This window comes from Thalassophryne amazonica, chromosome 18, assembly GCF_902500255.1.
Source record: "Thalassophryne amazonica chromosome 18, fThaAma1.1, whole genome shotgun sequence".
Lineage (NCBI taxonomy): Eukaryota > Metazoa > Chordata > Actinopteri > Batrachoidiformes > Batrachoididae > Thalassophryne > Thalassophryne amazonica.
This window is the reverse complement of record NC_047120.1, coordinates 20,391,986-20,416,965: the sequence shown is the minus strand read 5'-3', so window position 1 is coordinate 20,416,965 and position 24,980 is coordinate 20,391,986. Positions and strand designations below refer to the sequence as shown.

General features: G+C 40.7%; 1 protein-coding gene and 1 long non-coding RNA gene across 3 annotated transcripts; one reads left to right on the top strand and one right to left on the bottom strand.

Annotated features, from left to right (window-relative positions):
- Positions 1-564: 564 nt before the first annotated feature.
- Positions 565-1,593, top strand: LOC117530544 (gastrula zinc finger protein XlCGF8.2DB-like; the record flags this gene model as incomplete). The annotated part of the gene is made up of 1 exon (XM_034193438.1): positions 565-1,593. A coding segment is annotated over one exon (1,029 nt), but the record flags the coding sequence as incomplete, so codon positions are not given.
- Positions 1,594-1,895: 302 nt separating this feature from the next.
- Positions 1,896-24,980, bottom strand: LOC117531223. Of its 2 annotated transcripts, none has more exons than XR_004566571.1 (3): positions 24,901-24,973; positions 22,254-22,262; positions 1,896-1,923 (listed from the first exon to the last, which is right to left on the bottom strand). It is a non-coding gene; the product is annotated as an uncharacterized LOC117531223 (long non-coding RNA). The 2 variants fall into 2 exon arrangements; XR_004566570.1 differs by lacking the exon at positions 1,896-1,923 and adding an exon at positions 21,381-21,396 and having other exon boundaries at positions 24,901-24,980.

Genomic DNA, 24,980 nt, shown 5'->3' with positions numbered 1-24,980 from the left:
CAAATCATGATGTACATTTCCACTTTATCAGTTCCATCAGTGTAATAACTTACTGTCATCAGGTCAAACTCACCACTCTGATTATTTTAATGAGTATTTGTTCTAACAGTTATTGCTAATTTGTTTCATTGCAGACATGCAGCCGTTGTTGGTAATTAAAGAAGAAACTCTCCCTGAACACCAGGAATGGAATCTGAGAGTTGACCAGGAGGACATTAAAGAAGAAAAGAAGCTGTGGATAAGTCAGCAGGGAGAGCAGCTTCAGCAGCTGGAGGAGGCAGATCTCACCAAGTTTGGTTTCACTGCCGTCCCTGTGAAGAGTGAAAATGATGATGAAAAACCAGCGCCATCACAGCTTCATCAAAGCCGAAGTGATGAGAGCACAGAGGCTGAGCCTGGAGCCAGCAGCTCATCTGTACATAGAACACTGACAGCAGAAGCTGATGGAGGGGACGATGGAGGACCAAAACCAGCCAGCAACTCAGGTCCAAACAGTCATTTACAACCAGTTACCAGTGGCAGGAGTTCAGACAGTTCTGGAACTGAGACTGATGACAGTTATGACTGGAAACAGACTGGAGAACTTCAGTCAAATTTAACTGTCGAAAAAATATCAATATTGTTAGTTCAAGCAACACTGATGAGAAACAATTCAAAGGCTCTGAATATGTAAAAGCATCTGGTCATATTAACAATTCAGAGCAACAAAAGGAGAGGCAAGCAGGAAGAAAACAACTTAGCTGTTCTGATCAGAGTAAAAGACAGAAACAGAAGGGCACTCTGAACAAACACATTAGAATTCAGGCAGGACAAAAAGCATTTGTCTGTTCTGAGTGTGGTCGAAGATATGTACGAAAGAGCCACCTGAACAGACACATGATGATTCATTCAGGACAAAAACCATATGTCTGTTCTGAGTGTGGTAAAAGATTTGGACAAAAGAACAGCCTGAACAAACACATGATAATTCATACAGGACAAAAAGCATTTGTCTGTTCTGAGTGTGGTAAAAGATTTGGACTAAAAAGCAACCTGAACACACACATGATAATTCATACAGGACAAAAAGCATTTGTCTGTTCTGAGTGTGGTAAAAGATTTGGGCGAACGAATAGCCTGAACCAACACATGATAATTCATACAGGCCAAAAACCATTTGTCTGTTCTGAGTGTGGCAAAAGATTTGGACGAAAGAACAGCCTGAACGAACACATGAAAATTCATACAGGCCAAAAACCATTTGTCTGTTCTGAGTGTGGCAAAAGATTTGGACGAAAGAACAGCCTGAATGAACACATGAAAAGTCATACAGAACAAAAACCATTTGTCTGTTCTGAATGTGGTCGAAGATTTGGACAAAACAGCCAGCTGAAAATACACATGATAATTCATACAGGACAAAAAGCATTTGTCTGTTCCGAGTGTGGTAAAAGATTTCGACGAAAGAACGGCCTGAACGAACACATGATAATTCACACAGGACAAAAACTATTTGTCTGTTCTGAATGTGGTCGAAGATTTGGACAAAAGAGCACCCTGAAAATACACATGATAATTCATACAGGACAAACACCATTTGTCTGTTCTCAGTGTGGTAAAAGATTTGGACAAAAGAGCCACCTGAAAATGCACATGATAATTCATACAGGACAAAAAGCATTTGTCTGTTCTCAGTGTGGTAAAAGATTTGGGCTAAAGGGCAACCTGAACAAACACATGATGATTCATAACCGAGCCTCGAGTGTCCTCGGTTCCACTGTGAAGGGGTTTGCCAGGAGAGATCTTGGTATGAGGATGTTTAAAAGAAAACAAACCCCAGCTAAAAACTCCACAAAGTGCCTAAGCACCAGGGCGTGTGAAGAAAGCGATGATGCAGTTTCTCCTAGTGCTGTGGGGAGACATCTCTCCTGTGGCAGCATTCAGCTGGGTCATCCACCAGATAGTTCTGATCCTGGATCCCAGCAACAACACCATCAAAGGGCCAAAACAATCCAGTGAAACTACACCATTGTAAATCGGTCCATTGGGGAGAAGAAAAAGATCTTTCACTGCTTCGCTTACTCAAATGTGAGAAGTGGGAGAGGAGATCAAAGGCAGTATTTGAGGAGAGGATAGGTCACCATCTTAAGGAGAGCCCTCTAATACAATGTCAGTAATGTTAAGGGTGTAACTTTAGACCCCATGTCTGGGGCCCACTACACTCTATTAGAAGGAAATTCAAGACAAATGAAAGACAATAACCATTTGTCTGTTCTGAATGTGGTCGAAGATTTGGACAAAAGAGCCATCTGAAAATACACATGATACAAGACGAAATACCAATGAAATACCAAAACCCTGAAAATGATCTGCAAACAGCATGGTCATAGAAAGCAATTGATACAGGGGTTAAAGTTCTCCTTCGCTATGACGGGTTTCCTTCAATTTGTCTCAGAGCCGGTTCTAGCCATTTTGGTGCCCGAAGCCTCAGATTTGTTGTGGAAAACCCCCGTGTGCAAACAAGGGAACATCCAAAGGGACGTACTTCTTTAGGAAAGATTATGATTTAGATCATAGATTGACAAAAGCTGTATGACAGACCTTAAAGATTTGATATTTGATCAAACACATGAAAATAACATAAATAACAATGAAAAATAATTCAATGAAATAACCTAAATAAAAACAGAATTCCTTTGTATATCTTGTGCAAATATTTTCAAAGTCCAGACAGCTCCCATAATATGATCAATAAAATGGTGCTATGTTCAAACAAAACACTGCAATATAACATAACAACAGAATACAAAAGTTGCAGTGCAGATTTAAATCCGTCAGTCCCAAAGACAGCAATTTTTTTTTTCAGCATCATAAATTGTGGTGCTACAGTCGGTGAATACTTTGTAAACAGTGGGCCTTATGGAAGCAGAATGTGCACACAAGATGACAAAACTATAATGTAGCACTAAATCCTATCCAATTGTAGTCAACCCTAGCTGTCTGCCTTATAACAACAGCACGGCGGTCCATCATGGCGCCCTGCAGCTCTGCTGTGAATTATGACATCACATGAAATCTCTCTGAGTAGAATTTCCCGGGAGTCATCCTGTTTGTTTGTTTGGTTTTTTTTTTTGGTTGTTGATTTTTTTTTTTTTCTTCAAAATTACGTTATTCTGAAATATTACAAATAGTAAGCCAATGATCATTGTATAAAAGTAAGTAAATCCCGATGACTGACTGGTCCCATGTTTTCACTCGGGGTCACCACAGCAGATAGAAGGTACAGGGTATCCCAAAAAAGTACCACAAAAATAAAGCTGTAGAAAATGTAAACACTTCTGGATACTGATATCTGTCATTTGTCATCTTGAAGCATATCTCAGGAAATTTTATCCCTCATGTTCATTTCTAATTTCACCTCAGTTTGTAAGAGTTTTGGCATTCACAAAATTTAGGTCTCAAAAGTAGAATTACACCAGTTTCCCTTTTTGCTCGATTGTAAGCAGCATCCTTATTGGACCAGTCTCAAACTACATCAGAAGACACTACTCACATATATCTTGATGTCTCAAAAAAAACAAAACACATTAGTTGTTGCAGAATTAGTCAAATGATTTTGTGGCACTTTTTTGGGACACCCTGTAGAGCTTCATCCTGATTTGGCAGAAGTTTTATGCCGGATGCCCTTCTAACACAACTTCACATTACTTGGAGAAATGTGGCAGGGCTGACGTTTGAACCAGGAATCTGGCACACTGAAAAGTATGAGAATCTTATGATGAGGAGGATTCTTTTTATGTGCAAAATATGTATTTCAAATTCCTGCAGAAGTAGACCTTTAAGGGGTTTGGGGGGCCCCTTCCCTACTCCTCACCCCTTTGGCTCCGCCCCTGCCCCAGACGCCTGCAGAGATTGTCTGCAGCTGCAGAGTTCGCTGTCTGTTCTTACTGACTCTGTGCTCTCAAACAGTGACACAGATTATCTTAAATAGACTTGTGTATTTAAAGTGAAGCAGTGTGTTTGTGTATTTTTGTTGAACACAGTGCTGTGTGTCGACCACCTGAAGAGAAAGGATGCACACTTTTTTTTTATGTGAATCAAGTAACGAATTAAACACCTTTATCAGACGGATTCTTATTAGATTTGATCAGAACTTTCATCTGTTCATCAACAGGGTGGATTCATCAATGCAGTTTTTGTGTAAAAGCTTCACACAATTATCACAGACTGTGGTCACAACGTGCACGTGCACTCTCAGGAAAGCTCCAAAACTCAACTTTGACCACTTTAGAAAGAAAACTTGGACTTGTCTTATTTGGCTAAAGTTCTGAAGGATCTGTGCTGTTCAAAAGGCAGAGTTCACACTGACACCGTCTTGACGCAAAATCATCAAGGCTGGATACAAGATATAAAATTTACTGCATCCCCGGGGCGCAATGTCCACAAACACGGAGCCACATCGTGAGACTAGTCAAAAAAATAATAAACGTGCTGCAGAGTAAATTCATCCAACACGAACAACAAACTTAATAAAAAGAAGAGTTTTCATTTACACTGTCTCACGGTGTTAGTAGCTGATGCAGCTCTGCTGTTCAGACTAAAGCTACTCTGTGTTGATTCGTGAAAACTGCAGCAAATAGTCTTGCAAAAAATTTCTTTTATTGAGCCCAATAGATTTTAATTGCTGTTGAATGAAGTAAAAGATGTAGAAAATCTGTCCCCTTAAAATGTTTATCCTGAAGTATTTAAATAATGTGGAGATTAAACTTAAGTATATGTGTGCCTAATAAATTCAAATTAAAACAAATTTCAAAAAAGTCCATAATATGATGTTGCATTAGAAAAGAGCAGCAATGGTTAGTGAGTGAAATATAATCTTGTTCAGCAGGAGAACAATTTGCTGTTTTCTTAACTGTCTCCACCTTGTTTTACCTTAAATCCTTGGACACGAGATCGCGAAAGGGTTTTTATAAAAAGGTAGATGGTGAACAGTTTATGAATTTTTTTTTTCTTTTTTCTGCTCTGTTCATAATTGTTCCTCACAGAATTTTAAAATTTTTAATTGTGATGAAAATAGTGAAATTAATCACAACTTATTTTCTTCTTCACGTTCTGATCATAATTCTGATGGTTTTGATTGATTCATTTAAATACTTCACAATTCTTCCTCGCCAAATTTAGAATTTTGTTGTAAACAGACTAGTTCTTTGGAAAATAATAAAATTCACCCAAAATGCTGCTTCTCCTCCAGTTTCTGATATATTTTATTTCTGATGGTTTTGATTTGTCAAAGCTATGTTCTTCAATGCAGAATTTTGAAATTTGAATTTGGGGAAAAATATCAACTCTTGTTTATGAAAACTACAAAATTCCCCAATAAATTGAGCATGTTCCTGAATTTCATGTTCTCTGGTAGAAAAAAAGGATGGCTTTCAGGAAAATTTGCAGATTTTCAGTAAAGTTTTGGAAAAGAATCACAACTTCCAGCAAAAATATTTCCAGCAAATTTTTGTTCCCTGATCCAGTTGACACACTGCTGTCAACATTTCAGCTGGTACTTCAAGTTTCATTCAAAAGTCTATTTACACAATAGTGTAAACACTAAAATGACTCTTACAAAATTTATAGCCATTGAGAAAGAATTTTATTTGGGGTATGTGATCATTTTCCTCGCCTGCATAGTGCGGGGAAATAGTTGGGAGAATAAACCGGGGTGAGCTCTGGTTATTAACTAGAACTGGTTCATGATGTCTGCTGCTATACCTGTAAGGTCAGAGGTCAGTGGTGGAGGTGGAACAAGGAGTGTCTTAAAGGTGAACATTTTTCCTGAATCATCGGCATTTCTGATTCTGTCATGAAGAAAATTTGGCAGCAGAAATGCTGGAAGATCAACATGACAGAAGACACGGACATGAACTGAGGACAACAGGGCGTCCAGATTTACAACGCTGCCGTTCAGCTGCTCTGATCATTTTAAGTTCTGTATTTTCTGGAATATAAGTTACATTTGTTTGGAGGTTACAAAATCTATCTACACAAGTGTTTAGAAAGTCGATCAGGTTTTGTTTACACTTTCTGTTTGTACTTCTGCCTTTAAAATTGTAAATACTTTTATCGGACGCATGAGGGCAACATTTCTGCAGTTTTGTCTGTAGTGTGAACATGTTTATTCTGGGTTTGGGGTCATATTCAGACAGAAAATGGCCAGATTTGAATCTGCTGTCTGGGATGTTGGAGAATCGGCAAACTGATGAACTCTAGAAACCTCACCGGCTTTTATTTTGAAATACAGGCTCTTACTGCGGAAGTGCGACATAAACAGTCTTGTTTTCAGAAATGACTTATTCTCAAAAATATTATTCCGATCACCTTGCTGTTTTCACGGCTTGAATCCTAATGGGGAAAAAAAACTACACAAGTATGCCAACGGACGAAAGTCAGCTCTTTCTGGATTTCAGTTGATGCCCCGGCCACTTCACTATGGACGTCGACAACATGTCCATATTCTAGTCCAGCAGGTGGCGGTAATCAGCCTGTAAACCGGTTTGTCCCAACGTAGAATAAATGTTTCCTGTTGTTGTCCGAGGCTAAAGCTAGTTAGCTGGAGAAGCTGGAAACTCTTCTCTGAACAGATCAAACTTCACTTTGTGATCCTCGAATATGTTTTTAAAGAGCTCCAGAAGCACAAAGGTCGACAGTAAACCGGAAGCGCGAAAAGGTGGAACAGCTGAGAAGGAGAAACAGCGGCTAACTGCTGCTAATTCCGAGATATTTGAGTTGGTAGAAACAAACCTCACAGAGCAATAAAAAGAAACGAGTGGATTTAAAGAAGAGAAGAAACTAGTCAACGTGCTGGATGCTGTTTTCAAGCTTGAAGTTTGCTGATTCAGAGCAGGTTTGTCCACTAAACTTTATTTCAGACCAACTCCACCACATCCAGATGATAGCTGTTAGTTTGTGTTGGAGTTCTTCAGCTTAGTGATGGACTGATGAAGCCGATCAATCGATACTATTGATTATAGTTTTTCCTTAATTTATACACACAAAAAATGTTACTATGTACACAATTCGTAAAATCTGAAGCTTATGAATCAACGTCATGACTCCAAACTGCTGAACTCTGAGCACAACACCATGGTTTCCCTCGAATCATTTAGAATCAGAAGACTTTAATTTATCCTGAAGGAAACTGCTGATGTTCCAACTGCACAGATAAACAGAGACACAAGTTGACATGAAAAGCAGGAGACTGGATAACAAAAATAACCATCATAAGTTATTTCAGCTTCTCTTTTTGCTCACGGTTGCCACAGCAGGTCTGATATGTATCTGCGTGTTGATTTGGCACAAGTATTACACTGGATGCTCTTCCTGGCACAATTCCACATGACATGGAGAATGAGCAGAGGTGCTCTTGAACCGATTACCTTCTGGTTTGGAAGCAAGCACACTAACCCCCACGCTGCCCTATAATAAAAATAACCATATTAAGAAAAAATTTGAACATCTATCTGGATAAGACGACTTTAAAATCCTCTTTAACACTGTAGGTGAATTATGGCTCCTGATCGTGTTGATAATACAAATGATTTATTGCACATTCTGAGAGTGGAAGAGTTGTTGGACATGTGAGCAGCTGCAGACATGTTATTTGAGGAGCATAAAAAGGAGGACTGATGAGACAGTGAGATTGGGGGGGCAGCTGTCATGATACTGAGTGTCAGAGGGAGGATTTATGGAGTTTAATGGATAAATCTGAGGCAGCATCACCCACTGTGTTTTGGCCGTTTGTCTGCTTGTGAATGTACTGTATGTACATCTATCTCTGCTAGATCTATATCAGAGGGAGTCCCCCTGATGTTTGGCACATTATCAGAGCTTCACAGTGTTTTCTTTGTCTCTCACACTGCTACCAAACCATTGTTAAATTACAAATACTTTGAGAGTGTTTGAAAAATTATTTTAATCTAACACTGATTTTTCAATCTGACATGTTTTCTTCAGACTTAAGTCAAATTATGTTTTATAGTCAAGATCAAAATTTGTTAATATGGGGTAAAAAAAAAAAAGGTGATACATTTTTTTCCATATGGCAACACACAATGATTTCTTAAAATTAATGTTAGAAATTTGTTGCCACAGTATTTGACAAATGTCCCATTACTTTGCTTCAAAATGTGGACAATGTTTCATTGTTTTCTTTTCTCTTTCTGATTACTGACCATCTAAGTTTAGAACATTAGTTTGACTTAAAGGTACATCTTATGGACATTAATATCATCTCTCGTCTCACTCTCTCATATCAGTACAAAAAACATGCACGTCAGGTGATGTTTGGTTTCATTGTTGGTGTCTCCTGCTTTCGGATGTCTGTCCCAGAAAAGGGACATTTCGTGTGTTGTCTCACACTTATGATTGGTCAGCCTGGGCAGTAGATCAGCAGCAGATGATTAAATCGGCCTGTTTTTAGTCTTTCTTCCACTTGGTCATTGACTCTCTTTCTTTTGTGTGTTTTAAAGTCTTTCTACAAACATATCTGAAGTCCAGCAGCTGAGGGACATGTTGAAACTACAGCTAACACCTGCTGATGAACGAATGATCACAGACCAGGAAGATAAAATGAGTCATTTAAAAGAAGAGAGCAAAACAGGTAAAGGGCTGGATGCTGTTTTTAATCCTCCAAATCTGTTCTACAGAACAGATTTGTTCACTCAGCTTTGTTTGTATTACTGATACTTTAGAACATGTTGTTGTAACTGTAAAATGTTTTCCTCATCAGGTATTCCTCCAGTGATTCTATGAATACTTACACAACAGGATGAGAAGGGTTTTGATGGAAGATACATGTAAGGGTGATTCTTTAACTACGGGCACTATTGGCCTTGTAAATGTAATTTCCACCACACCATTGCCTTACAATATAAAGCGCCTTGGGGCAACTGTTTGTTGTGATTTGGCGCTATATACATGTGCTCTGATGTCACTGTTTATCTCCATAGAAACTACCCAAACAATCTTTCATACAAACTGTTTAAAGGGACATTACAGTGTTGTGGTGGAAATTACGGCAATAGTGTGGGACAACTACATTTTGTTTAAAAAAAAATCACAACAGTTGTATGACATTGAATACCCCAATTATGTTTTGATTATTTTACTGATATTTTATTCAGAGATATTTTAAAACATTAGAAAAAACGTTTCTTTACCATTCATTTTTATCATTGAAGATCAGAAGTCTGGGTGTGGGACAAGCACAAAACGGCAATATTTGCATATAATAATGCTGAAAAAAGGTGAAAAAGTCATCATAGACTACTAGAACACATTTCTTAACACACTTTCATTGTAAAGATAACTATAAAATTGTGAAATTTCCCCATTTTTCTGTTTTTCATACAATATGATCAAAGGACATAATAAGTGCCCGTAATTTAAGAATCACCCGTAAAATTTCTCCATATTTTGTAAAATCTCTAATGTCTCACTGAAGGAAAGTGACTTCACCACCCTCAATGTTGACTCACTTTGTCCAAGATCAGCAGAGACTTTGAATTTAGAAATGAACAAAGGTAACTGAAAGGATTCTGGTGGCAGTGATTTGTGTATTCTGGCACGTAGAGGTTTGGTTTATTTTGATCCAACACTTGGCACTAAAAGGTCAACATCAGTAACCTGTTGTGCACTGGTAAGAGCAGCTCTGGTTATGAGTAGAATAATTATCTTTGCTCCCAGAATTTATTAATTACTGCAATATTAATTCAAATCAACATGACTTCAATAAATAAAATCCATTATTTTCTGCAGTTTCCATCAACAACCCAAGCTACAAAAATTTTCTTTGGTAACTTGCTAGAATTAATAGCCGGCTTTGTTGCCAGGCATGATATGTTGATTCAAGTAGTGTAAATGTGAAAGTGTGCTGTTGGGCAGTATGTCTCATGGGATATTTGCTACTTCCCTAACTTCACATCTCTTTATATAAATAATAATAACTTCATATCTCCTCTGGAATGCCATGCTACATATTGTTCTTTTGCTTACCACGCTACACAGACAAAACACAGTTTTACTTTTACAGATACCATTTCAGATAATACAACGTGAGCAGTCACCACATATAAATGTTAAACACAACATCTTTCAACCAATCATATAACTTAACTGATCCACGCTAAGGGCAATGATCCGCCCATCTGGGTGCTGAGCTGAGGACAGGCAGGAGAGGCAGGGACAGTGCTGTGTGATCAGCTTGCAAGCTGGTTGTAGCAACTTTCTGTTTAGTGAAGGTATCTTTCATTACAACATCTAAAATTGAAGTCTGTTTTCTGTCAGTCTTTGTCTTCTGAGTTCGTGCCCCACATTAAATTACACATTAAACTGGGAAAAATCAGGGAAACCTCCCTTATAGTACAGAAATTTGGGTTTGAAAGAGGGGCTGTGATAGAAGTCTGGTCCCAGAAATAGTCTTTAACAGAACTATCTTTGATTCTGTCTACCGGCCCACTTTACCTGTTTGCATCAGTGATGCGAGCAGTTGTTTTCAGGTCAGTCCCAGACGCATCACTGGTTTAGAATGGATGCACATAACTACAGTTTCACGCACCCCATCAAGGCAGGACGTGCATGTCCTCCCTGAGCACATCCATAAACCTCATCTTTGGCCTCCCTCTTCTCCTTCTGCCTGGTAGCTTCATCCTCAGCATCCTTCTCCCTATATACCCTGGGTCCTTCCTCTGCACATGTCCAAACCATCTCAATCTTGTCTGACTTTGTCTCCAAACATCCCACCTGAGCTATCCCTCTAATATGTTAATTCCTAATCCTGCCCATTGTCATCAATTCCAAAGAGAATCGCAACATCTTCAGCTCTGCCACATCCTCCAGTGCCACCATCTCTAAGTCGTACAACATAGCTGGTCTCACTGCTGTCTTGTAAACTTTCCCCTTCACTCTTGCAGATATTGTACAGCCACAAATCACTCCTGCCACCTTTTTCCACTCACTCCACCCTGCCTCCACTCTCTTCTTCACCTCTCTACCACACACCATTACTTTGGACAGCTGACTGCACGTATTTAAACTCATCTACTTTCACCACTTTTACTCCTTGTCACCACACTATTCCACTGGACTCCCTCTCATTCACACACATAGACTCAATCTTGTTCCTACTGACGTTTATTCCCCTTCTCTCCAGAGTATATCTCCACCTCTCCAGGCTAGATTCAACCTGCTCTCTACTCTCACTACAGATCACAGTGTCATCTGCAAACATCGTAGTCCATGGAGACTCCTGTCTTATCTCATCAGTCAACCTGTCCATCACCACTGGAAATAAGAAAGGACTCAGAGTTGATCCTTGGTGTAATACCTTGAACGAGTCTGTTATTCCTACTGCACATCTCACTGCTGTCACACTGTCTTTGTGCATGTCCTGTACTACCCTCACATACTTCTCTGCCATTCCAGATTTCCTCATACAATACCACAACTCTTATCTTGGCATACTGTCATAAGCTTTCTCTAAATTCACAAAAACAATCCACATCCACATTGCCTTTGTTCTTAAAAATAGGAACCAGCACACTTCATCTCCACTCCACAGGCATCCTCTCACTTTCCAATATTTTATTAAACAATCTGGTTTGAAACTCCGCTGCCATTTCTCCTAGACATTTCCATGCCTCCACTGGAATGTCATCTGGACCAACTGCCTTTCCACTCTTTATCCTCTTCATAGCTGCCCTCACTTCATCCTCACTAATCTCTTGCACTGTCTGATGTGTTGCTCTACTGGCAGCAGACAGAGGTAACTGCCCACACAGACTGACACTAGGTAATGTCACAATTTTTCAACCCTGATATAATGCTGATTTTAAAGCTGTCTGACAGTTTTTATGGCCTAAAGTGAAGTTGAAACATAATTCAGGCTTTGGGAATGCAATAATGATCCTCCATTATAATGACAAAAGAGCTTCCACAAAAACTGATAAAGAAGATTATTTCATCACACCTGAAAGGCCTTGGGTATCCGAATTAAGCCCCTTCAGCTGTTCCCTTGTTTTCACTTAGACACCACCGCAGATCTGAGGTGGATCTACATGTTGATTTGGCATACGTTTTACACCTGATGCCCTTCCTGAAACAATGACAAGCGGTGAGGTTTGAACCAGGAACTTTCTGCACTGAAACCAAGCACACATAATCACTTGGCCACCAACCCTGCTTCCCAAAAAATGTAATATTCCAAGAAACACTATTGGGAGCATTATAAGGAAGTTTAAAACTTATGGAACAGCTGCAAACCGACCTGACCATGGAAGAAAACCCATAATTTCATCAAGGACCCTTAGGAACTCAGTGAGAACAACTAAAAGAAACCCCCATGTGACTGCAAGGGCGACCTAATGAAGGCTGGTACAAGTTCAGTTGCAACTATAAGATGTGCACTGAATAAATAAGGACTTCATGGTCAGACTCAAAGATTCTCGCCACGCTTGACCACAAGAACATCAAAAGTCCTCTAGAATATGTATATTGTATTTATATGCATATTCCCAATCTTTTCCGGGCATCTGCTCGGCAGGACCACTGACCTAATTCAATTCAAATCAGACAGGAGGACAAATGTATTTATCCTGAAAGAATTCATTGGAGTTCTTATTGTTCCTGGCTCACCAGACAATGTAGATGTCCACATCTCTTTGAAAAAGAATTTGATCTAACAAATTTGTATCAGCTTATTTGTTTTTATATTTAACAGTTACTTCATCTTCAAACAACTTTATTCAATTCACAAGGGGCAATTAAGTTTGAGCAGCCCATAAAACCAGTGACATATAACATATAAGAACAATAAAACTAAAAATGGATGAAAACAGACTTTGAGAAGGAGTTAAAATGAGTAGCCAGGTAAAATGACAACAACAAAAAACACACCAGACCTGCATTTAAAAGTTGAATGGCCGAGGGAATAATTGACTTTAAAAGAGAGTTTGTTTTACAAACTGGTTAAGAATAACACTGTGTAACACAATTTTTGTTCCTGGCTTCTGTTATATTTCAACTGCTTATGTCTAAAGTCTATGGAAAAATGACTACATTCAGCACAAACTTTGATTTTTTTTTTTTTTTTTTTTTACATTCTAGAAAGTTCTAAAAGTTTCTTGAAATTTCTAGATAATTCTGGAAACTTCTAGAAAATTCTGGACAGTTTGAACAGTTAAAGAATATTCTAGAAGACTACTCAGTAGTAGTGAAGGCAAATCGAGAATATTGTTGAAAACAGACAAATTTCAAAATATCATTGTCCTGATCACAGAAGCAAAGTTTCTGTGGAATAACAGCTATTTTCTATTTATTTAAGGCATAACAGGTTAGGAAAACACACTGTGTACCCAGGAACAAAACAAAAATAAAAATGTGTTACATAGTGTAATGGCGCCCCGAAGGCAACAGAGAAAACTCCCCTGACACAACATGACCTGACAAAGAAAAAATGCTGACATCCTTCCAGAGGATCTGTTGATTACAAAAAGAGTTTGTCTTTTTGTTTCACTCCAATAATCTTTGAGCAGGCTGTAACAATGTTTTACAAGCTGTTTCTGTCTTTGACTGAGAGACTATGAAACCAACAAGTAAATGAAAAGCACACGTGTTGTGAAAGTGTCGTGACACGGACCCACAACAGGGGGCGGTAATGAACGGACAATGGATAAGACAAAAGTAACAATTTAATGTTGTGAATCGCACAACGACGTACAGACAATAACAATATGGTGGACTGTCAATCATACACCAGGTGACGTGTGGGCAGGCTCGACGATAGAAGACGCCTGGCGAGAGAAGAGCTGGATCCCCACACAGCTTCCACCACCAACGGAGCTGAAGAACACCGGAGCCGCCAAGCCCTGCGCCCCAGGTGGCCGCTGTCTTCAGCAGTCAGACCTGGTACTGCTGGCAGAAAACAGAGACAGTCCTGATGAGTGTGAGTTCGCACACTCAGTAATCCCACAGTCAGTGTTCAGTAAAGGAGGGAGAACCTCCACCTCCAATCACACACTCGTGCAGCTCCTGTCTAACCACTTATCTGATTGGAGTGTGAAGCGAAGCCGTCGCTGATCACACCAAACGCCAATCCCACAGATAAGGCAAACACCACAGGATAACGGCTGCAAAAGAAGTTCAGATTATTACTCAGCGTTTTTGAGTCAGCAGAGAAAAGTACCTGAATGGTAGCTGATTTCTCGGCGAGGAGGTGGAGTTGCAGTCCGGCCTTTATGGTGATGGTGATGATGATGAATGAGTGACAGCAGGTCCTGAGGATGAGTGACAGCTGTCACTCCCAGTGGCTCTGGCGCCCTCTCGTGCTTGAAGCCCGTACTCCAAGCAGGGCGCCATCTGGTGGTGGTGGGCCAGCAGTACCTCCTCTTCAGCGGCCCACACAACAACAAGACTGATTAAAGGGACAAAGGGCGAATGGCCTGACAGAAAAGGAATTCAGTTTACAGAGAAGATAAATTCTCTGCTTTCCCCGGTTCACAGTTGCGTCTCTGTTTACATCAAATTTCAGTTTGCCATCACCAATAGCACCAAAATACTTACAGTGCTATGAAAAAGTTTGTGCACGCGCAAGGTTTTACATGTTAGAAATTTTTTACGTCATCAAGAAAAATAAAATAAACAAAAACAAAAATTCAGGCTTTTTATATTTAAAATTTTTAAAATTCTGTCCTTTAAACTTGCATTGAAAAGTAATCTGTACATCTTGAATTAAACTAAATAAAAATCTAAAAGTAAAAATGATGGTGTGAATAAGTAAGTACCCTCTTTTTAGTGTAACACATACAAACCATCACTTTTACATTCAGTCTTCTTCAGACAATAACTCCATGCAACAGTTTTGATGTAATCCTACTAACAGTCGGACAAATGAATAAATAAATAAAGAAATGCTGATGATATTATGTCCTTTGCGAATGTAATAACTGTCAAAGTGCCTCAATGAATTCTGGAAAAAAATTGTGGAAAAATATTTCCATTCTTGATATTAAATCAATGAAAAAATTCAAAACCCATAAAACAAGTTGGTGAGGCAGGTGGAAATTATCTCGCAGCCTTTGTACTAAAAGATATGGCTGCATCGTATTAAATACTAACAAAGTCCACAAACAAGAGTCTGGCATATGCATGTGTTTCTTCAGTTTATACAAGGAGTCAAGAATAAAAACCTTTGCATCCTCCACCCCACCCTCCCTGCCTGGTAAGCTAATTGAAGTGTGTCATGGGCTCCGTCCACCCTTTCCAAAATAAGATTCTTCACAATACTCTCAAAGCTTTTAATTATTAATGATGTTAAAGTGACAGGTCTAAAATCGCTAAGTTGCTTCAGTTTAGTTGTCTTTGGGACTAAGTTTGAGGTGCAGTCGTGGGAAAGACAAAGGAGCTTCCGCAAAAGCTGACAGAGGAGATTATTTCATCACGCTTGACAGGCCTTGGGTGTAAAAATTAAGCCCCGTCAGCCGTTCCCTTGTTTTCACTCGGGGTTGCCACAGCAGATCTGAGGTGGATTTACATGTTCATTTTATTTCCAACTGACAGGGAGTTGGTTGGGTTGATTTGGTAATTGATGTTTCCCTGTCAAATCTACTCTGAGTCACATAGAGCCTGTGAAGGGAAGCTAGAATGTCTGTGATAAAACCTCCTGGTTGTCATCAAAACTCTAGCAGCAGTATTCTGTACCATCTGTAGACATCTCATACTCTTATGTAGCAATATAGAAAATGCATAACAATAGTCAATTCTGGAAGACAAAAGCTGAATTAAAATGGGGGAAAATGTAAAACAAATCCTCCTGAAGTACATTTCCACTCTAGTTCCATCAGTGCTAAAATTTACTGTCATCAGGTCAAACTCACCACTCTGCTACTTTATTTCAGTGAGTGTTGTTCTAACATTTATTGATTTTTTTTTTTTTTTTTTTACAGACATGCAGCCGTTGTTGGTGATTAAAGAAGAAACTCTCCCTGAACACCAGGAATGGAGTCTGAGTGTTGACCAGGAGGACATTAAAGAAGAAGAAAAACTGTGTATAAGTCAGCAGGGAGAGCAGCTTCAGCAGCTGGAGGAGGCAGATCTCACAAAGTTTGGTTTCACTGCCGTCCCTGTGAAGAGCGAAAATGATGATGAAAAACCAGCGTCATCACAGCTTCATCAAAGCCGAAGTGATGAGAGCACAGAGGCTGATCCTGTAACCAGCAGCTCATCTGTACACAGAACACTGACAGCAGAAACTGATGGAGAGGATGATGGAGGACCACAACCAGCCAGCAACTCAGGTCCAAACAGTCATTTACAACCAGATACCAGTGGCAGGAGTTCAGACAGTTCTGGAAGTGAGACTGATGACAGTTGTGACTGGAAACAGACCAGAAAACTTCTGTCACATTTTAACTGTCAAAAAAATTCAGGCAACACTGATGAGAAACATTCTAATTACTCTAAATATGGAAAAGCATCTGGTCACATAAAGAACTCAGCAACAGAATGGGAGGCAAGTAAGCAGAAAACCATTTCGTTGTTCTGGTCAAAGTAAAATACAAAAACAGAAGGGAACTCTGAACAAACACATGAAAATTCAGACAGGACACGAGCCTCGAGTGTCATCGGTCCCACTGTGAAGGGGTTTGCCAGGAGAGATCTTGGTATGAGGATGTTTCAAAAGAAACAAACCCCAGCTAAAACCTCCACAAAGCGCCTAGGCACCAGGGCGTATGAAGAAAATGGTGCAACCTCTCCCAGTGCTGTGGGGAGACATCTCTTCTGTAGCAGCACTCAGCTGGGTTATCCACCAGATCAGCGGTGTCATCCACCAGATAGTTCTGATCCTGGACCCCAGCAACAACACCATCAATGGGCTAAAAGAATCCAGTGAAACTGCATCATTGTAAATTGGTCCATTGGGGAGAAGAAAAAGATCTCTCACTGCTTCGCTTACTTCGCCCTCGGATATAAAGCCAGTAATGTTAAGGGTGCAGCTTTAGACCCCGGGTCTGGGGCCCACTGCACTCTTGTAGAAAGAAATTCAAGGCAAATGAAAAAAAAAGAAGACAAAAACCATTTGTCTGTTCTGAGTGTGGTTAAAGATTTGGACAAAAGTGCACTCTGAAGACACACATGATAATTCATACAGGGCAAATTCAGTGGAATGAGGATTCCACATACAAATATTTGGGAATTGAAGAAAATACTACAATAGAGCATTAAAAAAAATTAGAAAGTAACACAAGAATACTTAAACTGCTTAAAGAAGATCTGTAAATCAGAATTGACACCAAAGATTTATGGCTGTGAACAAGATCACAGCCATAAACCAGTTTGCCTTGCCTGTGGTAAGCTATGGCTTTGGCATAGTAGACTGGCCACAGGGTGAGCTTAACAAGTTAGATACTAAAACTAGGAATAAAATTATAAAATTACCTACAGAAACCAATGCATGGATAGAATATATCTCCCCCGTCAAGAAGGCGGCTTAGGTCTTATGGAGATCAATCAGGCTTATAGAGCATCTATAATAAGTATTGGGCAGTACTTAGAGTTCTCAAGAAGAAGTTATGAAAAAGGTTATGCAACATCATATTAAGACTATGCCACAACAGACCTCTATTATTAAATTGGCAGAAAACTTTGGTGGAGATCTCTTGCAAGAGAGAGAAAGCAATGATCTGACACCTGCAACAACACTAGCAAGACAGGCCAGGGAAAAATACAGCAAAAGAGAACAAAAACATTGAATGAACAGATGGAAACAGCACAAAAGGGCTGGCCGATTCCAAGAAGAACTCGAAAAGGAATACATAGACAAAGAAGGATCTATGCGGTGGCTTACAAACAGAGAACTTGGTTTTGATGGGGAAGATCAGGGTCTACTAACAAATGGCTTCAAAAAAATGGCAGGAATTTCACAGAATGATCAATGCCGATTCTGTCATGCAGCTGTTGAGAGTGTAAACCACTTAGTATCAGCATGTCAGATCCTCATGGCAGACGGACATTACACAAGCCGGCATAACAAGATCTGTAAATATCTACATTGGAAAGTATGCAAGGAACTGGAGGTGGAAGTAGAGGGACACGTTTGGGAGTATGAGCCAGCACCAGTCTCATCCAGTGGAAAAGTGACTATCTTTTATGACAAAGAGATCCCAGCAGGAAGACATATCGAAGGAGGTGCAGTAAAACCTGATATTGTCATTTGGAACAAGCAAGAGAAGACAATAGAAATGATTGATGTGACAGTCCCCATTGACTATGGCCTGAATAGAGCTGAAAGGGAGAAAATCACGAAATACCAAGAACTTAAAAATGATCTACGAATAACGTGGTCATTGAAAGAAATTGATATCATACCAGTTGTGGTGGGAGCAACAGGGCTTATGAAGAAGAACCTGAAGAAATATCTTGAGGCAATCCCTGGTCACCCACGTGCTCATGAGGTGCAGATATCCGCAGTTAAAGGAACAGTCACCATCTTGAAGAGAGCCCTCGGATACAATGCCAGTAATGATTAATGACTAGGATGCAACTGTAGACCCCAGGTTTGGGGCCCATTGCACTCTGTCAAAAAAGAAATTGAAGAGAAAAAAAAAAAAAAAAAGGCAAAAAGCATTTGTCTGTTCTGAGTGTGGTCAAAGATGTGGACTGAAGAGCACTCTGAACAGACACATGATAATTCATACAGGGAGTTTTGTTTGAAGAACCTAAACAGCACCAAGAGGCTGAGTGGATTGAAATAATAAAACGGAAAAACAAAGACAAACAGCAAATGCCAGCAATGATCATAACTGAAGAATTGATAAGAAATAAAATTCATGAATATAGTAACTTTAAGGCACCTGGCATTGGTAAAGTTCCAAATTTTTGGTTAAAAAGACTGACAGCATTGCACCACCATTATGCCGCGGCTTTCACAAAAATATTGAACGGAAAAGAGGACACACCAGACTGGCTATCGACTGGGAACACAACCCTACTCCCAAATACCAAGGAAACGCAGTTTCCCAACAAGTATAGACCCATCTGTTGCTTAACAACAACTTATAAATGGCTGATAGGAATTATAGCTGATGCCGTTTATGAACATTTGGACACTGGTGGCTACCTGGCGAATGAGCAGAAAGGTTGTTTCAGAAAAAGATTAGGTGCTAAAGACCAGTTATTGATAGACAATGCTATCCTGGAGGACTGCAAAAGAAGGAGGAGAAACCTCAGCATGGCTTGGATTGACTACAAAAATGTATTTGATATTGTCCCACATTCATGGATTATGAGATGCCTAGAACTTTATAACATCAATAAGGAAGTAAGATCTCTCTTGAAAACATAAATGAATAAGTGGAACACCACCATCACTCTAAACCATACAGAGGGGCAGATAATAATCCCAGACATAAAAGTGACGCGAGGGATATTCCAGGGAGATAGTCTCTCTCCACTCCTTTTTTGTCTTAGTATTGATCCATTAAGCAAGATCCTCAAGGAATTTGACATCGGGTATCATTTAGATGGAGGTAGAGGAAGAAAACATAAACAGGTGGTGAGCCACCTTTTTGGATGACTTGAAGATATTTACAGATTCAGAGAGGGGACTCAGGAGATTAGTGGAGGCAGTCCATATGTTTTCTAAAGAAATCGGTATGGAATTTGGGCTGGATAAGTGCTCTAAATGTACAATTAGACGTGGTAAGAAGCAGGTCACAGAAAATATACAGTTGGATGAGGGGAACACTATTGAAGATTTGGCTGAGGATTCCACGTACAAATATTTGGGAATTGAAGAAAACACTACAATAGAGCATAAAAAAAATGAGAGAGAAAGTAACACAAGAATACTTAAACCGCTTAAAGAAGATCTGTAAATCAGAACTGACACCAAAGAACAAGATCACAGCCATAAACCAGTTTGCATTGCCTGTGTTGAGCTATGGCTTTGGCATAGTAGACTGGCCACAGGGTGAGCTTAACAAGTTAGATACTAAAACTAGGAAGATGCTCACCCTACATAAAATTACATACAGAAACCAATGCATGGATAGAATATATCTCCCTCGTTGAGAAGGCGGCTTAGGTCTTATGGAGATCAACCAGGCTTATAGAGCATCTATAATAAGTATTGGGCAGTACTTAAAGAGTTCTCAAGAAGAAGTTATGAAAAAGGTTATGCAACATCATATTAAGACTATGCCACAACAGACCTCTTATTAAATTGGCAGAAAACTTTGGAGATCTCTTGCAAGAGAGAAAGCAATGATCTGACACCTGCAACGACACTAGCAAGACAGGCCAGGGAAAAATACAGCAAAAGAGAACAAAAACATCGAATGAACAGATGGAAACAGCACAAAAGGGCTGGCCGATTCCAAGAAGAACTCGAAAAGGAATACATAGACAAAGAAGGATCTATGCGGTGGCTTACAAACAGAGAACTTGGTTTTGATGGGGAAAGAATTATAGTCGGAGCGCAAGATCAAGGACTATTAACAAATGGCTTCAAAAAAATGGCAGGAATATCACAGAATGATCAATGCCGTTTGTGTCATGCAGCTGTTGAGAGTGTAAACCACTTAGTATCAGCATGTCAGATCCTCATGGCAGACGGACATTACACAAGCCGGCATAACAAGATCTGTAAGTATCTACATTGGAAAGTATGCAAGGAACTGGAGGTGGAAGTAGAGGGACACGTTTGGGAGTATGAGCCAGCACCAGTCTCATCCAATGGAAAAGTGACTGTCTTTTATGACAAAGAGATCCCAGCAGGAAGACATATCGAAGGAGGTGCAGTAAAACCTGATATTGTCATTTGGAACAAGCAAGAGAAGACAGCAAAAATTATTGATGTGACAGTCCCCAATGACTATGGCCTGAATAGAGCTGAGAGGGAGAAAATCACGAAATACCAAGACCTTAAAAATGATCTACGAATAACGTGGTCATTGAAAGAAATTGATATCATACCAGTCGTGGTGGGAGCAACAGGGCTTATGAAGAATGAGGTGCAGATATCCGCAGTTAAAGAAACAGTTACCATCTTGAAGAGAGCCCTCGGATACAATGCCAATGATGATTAATGATTAGGATGCAACTGTAGACCCCAGGTTTGGGGCCCATTGCGCTCTGTAAAAAAAGAAATTGAAGAGAAATAAAAAAAGGAGTTCCTACTGGACACGAGCCTCGAGTGTCCTTGGTCCTACTGTGAAGGGGTTTGCCAGGAGAGATCTTGGTATGAGGATGTTTCAAAAGAAACAAACCCCAGCTAAAACCTCCACAAAGTACCTAGGCACCAGGGCGTATGAAGAAAATGGTGCAGCTTCTCCCAGTGCTGTGGGGAGACATCTCCTCTGTAGCAGCACTCAGCTGGGTCATCCACCAGATCAGCGGTGTCATCCACCAGATAGTTCTGATCCTGGACCCCAGCAACACCACCATCAATGGGCTAAAAGAATCCAGTGAAACTGCATCATTGTAAATTGGTCCATTGGGGAGAAGAAAAAAGATCTCTCACTGCTTTCCCTACTCAAACTTGAGAAGTGGGGCAGGAGATCAAAGGCAGTATTTGAGGAGAGGAAAGGTCACCATCTTGAAGAGAGCCCTCGGATACAAGCCAGTAATGTTAAGGGTGCAGCTTTAGACCCCGGATCTGGGGCCCACTGCACTCTTGTAGAAGGAAATTCAAGGCAAAAAGCATTTGTCTGTTCTCACTGTGGAAAAAGATTTGGACACAAGAGCACTCTGACCACACACATGATAATTCATACAGGGCAAAAATCATTTGTCTGTTCTGAGTGTGGTCAAAGATTTGGACAAATGAGCACTGGGAACACACACATGATGATTCATACAGGGCAAAAAGCATTTGTCTGTTCTCAGTGTGGTAAAAAATTTGGACTAAAGAGCAACCTGAAAAGACACATGATAATTCATACAGGGCAAAGAAAAAGAAATCGTAAAAACGGTCACACAACACAACGAGGCAATAACTGAACAGACCTCAAAGCCATAAACCAGTTTGCAATACCAGTGGTGACCTATGGGTTTGGCATAGTTGACTGGCCACAGCGTGAGCTTAATAAGTTGGACACAAAACCAGGAAGATGCTCACCCTCCACAAAGTCTTCTTTGTCTTTCGGCTGTTCCCATTAGGGGTCGCCACAGCAGATCAATCGTTTCCATCTCACCCTGTCCTCTGTATCTTCCTCTGTCACACCAACCACCTGCATGTCCTCTCTCAGCACATCCATGAATCTCCTCTTTGGTCTCCCTCTTCTCCTCCTGCCTGGTGGATCCATCCTCAGCATCCTTCTCCCTATATACCCTGGGTCCCTCCTCTGCACATGTCCAAACCATCTCAATCTCGCCTCTCTTCCTTTAAAATGACCCCAACACCATTTCTCTTCCTGTCCTCACCATGGTACAACAACTTGTACCCACCGCCAATGCTCCTGCTCTTACTTCCCTTCCACTTGGTCTCTTGCACACACAGTATGTCTACCTTTCTCCTCTCCATCATATCAGCTAACTCTCTCCCTTTACCAGTCATACTACCAACATTCAAAGTCCCCACTCTCATTTCCACCCTTCTAGTTTTCTTCTTCTCCCGCTGTTCATGGCAACGTTTTCCTCCTCTTCTTCGTCATCTTCGCCCAGCAGTAGCCCAATTTCCACCGGCACCCTGTTGGGCAATAGCACCGGTGGCGGACGTTGTTAACCTGGGCTGCAACCGATCCGGTATGGGAATTCGATTCTGAGTCTGCATAGTTGGGTTGGCTTGTTTTATGTTGGCTGCCCTTCCTGACGCAACCCTCCTCATTAATCCGGGCTTGGGACCGGCACTCGGAATGTACTGGCTGCACACCCCATGTGGCTGAGTTGCTCACCCTCCACAAAGTCACATACAGAAATCAATGCATGGACAGAATATATCTCCCTCGCAGAGAAGGCGGTCTGGGTGTCACTGAAATCAACCAGGCCTACAGAGCATCGATAATAAGCATTGGACAGTACTTAAAGAGCTCTGAAGAAGAAATCGGAAAAAAGGTCATACAACATCATGAGGCCTTAACCGAACGGACCTCAATCACTAAACTGGCAAAAAACTTTGGCAGAGAACTTCTACAAGAGAGAGCAAGCAACAGTCTCATGCCTGCAACAAAACTTGCAAGACAGACCAGAGAACAATACAGCAAAAGAGAAGGAAAACATCGAGTGGAAAGATGGAAACAGCACAAAAGAGCCGGACGTTTCCAAGAAGAACTCTAAAAGGAATACATCGACAAAGTTGGATCACTGCAGTGGCTAAAAAATGGAAAACTTGGTTTTGATGGAGAAAGAATTCTGATTGGAGCACAAGATCAGGGACTTCTAACAAATGGCTTCAAAAAAATGGCAGGGATCTCACAGAATGATAAATGCCGATTCTGTCATACAGCTGTTGAGAGTGTAAATCATCTAACTTCAGCATGCCAGATCCTCATGGCAGATGGGCATTATACATCCAGACACAACAAGATCTGTCAATATCTCCACTGGAAGATCTGCAAGGAACTGGAGATGGAAGTCAAAGAACATGTCTGGGAGCACGAGCCAGCACCGGTCTCATCCAACGGAAAAGTAACGATCTTCTACGACAAGGAGATCCCAGCAGGAAGACACATTGAAGGAGGTGCAATCAAACCTGATATTGTCATCTGGAACAAGCAAGAGAAAACAGCCAAAATCATCGATGTGACAGTCCCCAATGACTACGGCCTGAATCGAGCTGAAAGGGGAAAGATCTCAAAATACCAAGACCTGAAAAATGACCTACGAACAACATGGTCATTGAAAGACATCGATATCATCCCAGGTGTGGTGGGAGCAACAGGCCTGATGAAGAAGAACCTGAAGAAATACCTTGAGGCAATCCCCGGTCACCCAAGTGCACATGAGGTGCAGTTGTCTGCGATTAAAAGAACGATCACCATCTTGAAGAGAGCCCTCGGATACAATGCCAGATCTGGTTAGGATAACTATAGAGCCTAGGGTGCAACTTTAGACCCCAGGTTTGGGGCCCATTGCATTCTACAAAAAAGACATCAAAGATAAATGAAAAACCAAAAGGCAAAGGTGGGTTGGAGTTCCTACTGGACACAAGCCTCGAGTGTCCTCGGTCCCACTGTGAAGGGGTTTGCCAGGAGAGATCTTGGCATGAGGATGTTTCCAAAGAAACAAACCCCAGCTAAAACTTCCACAAAGCGCCTAGGCACCAGGGCGTATGAAGAAAATGGTGCAGCTTCTCCCAGTGCTGTGGGGAGACATCTCCTCTGTAGCAGCACTCAGCTGGGTCATCCACCAGATCAGCGGTGTCATCCACCAGATAGTTGTGATCCTGGACCCCAGCAACAACACCATCAATGGGCTAAAAGAATCCAGTGAAATTGCATCATTGTAAATTGGTCCATCAGGGAGAAAAAAAAAAGATCTCTCACTGCTTCCCCTACTCAAACTTGAGAAGTGGGGCAGGAGATCAAAGGCAGTATTTGAGGAGAGGAAAGGTCACCATCTTGAAGAGAGCCCTCGGATAGAAGCCAGTAATGTTAAGGGTGCAGCTTTAGACCCCAGGTCTGGGGCCCACTGCACTCTTGTAGAAGGAAATTCAAGGCAAATGAAAAGAAAAAAAAAGACAAAAAACATTTAGCTGTTCGGAGTGTGGTCAACGATTTGGACTAAAGAGCCAACTGAAAATACACATGATAATTCATACAGGACAAACCAGACCAAAAACCATTTGGCTGTTCTGAATGTGGTCAAAGATTTAAACTTCAGAGCTACCTGCACAAACACATGAGAATTCATACAACTTCTACTCATGCTACAGGGAACCCATCAAATCACCAAAGTACTGATCCTGGACCCCAGCAACAACAGCCTCAAAAGGCCAAAAGAAACTAGCCAAGCTACAC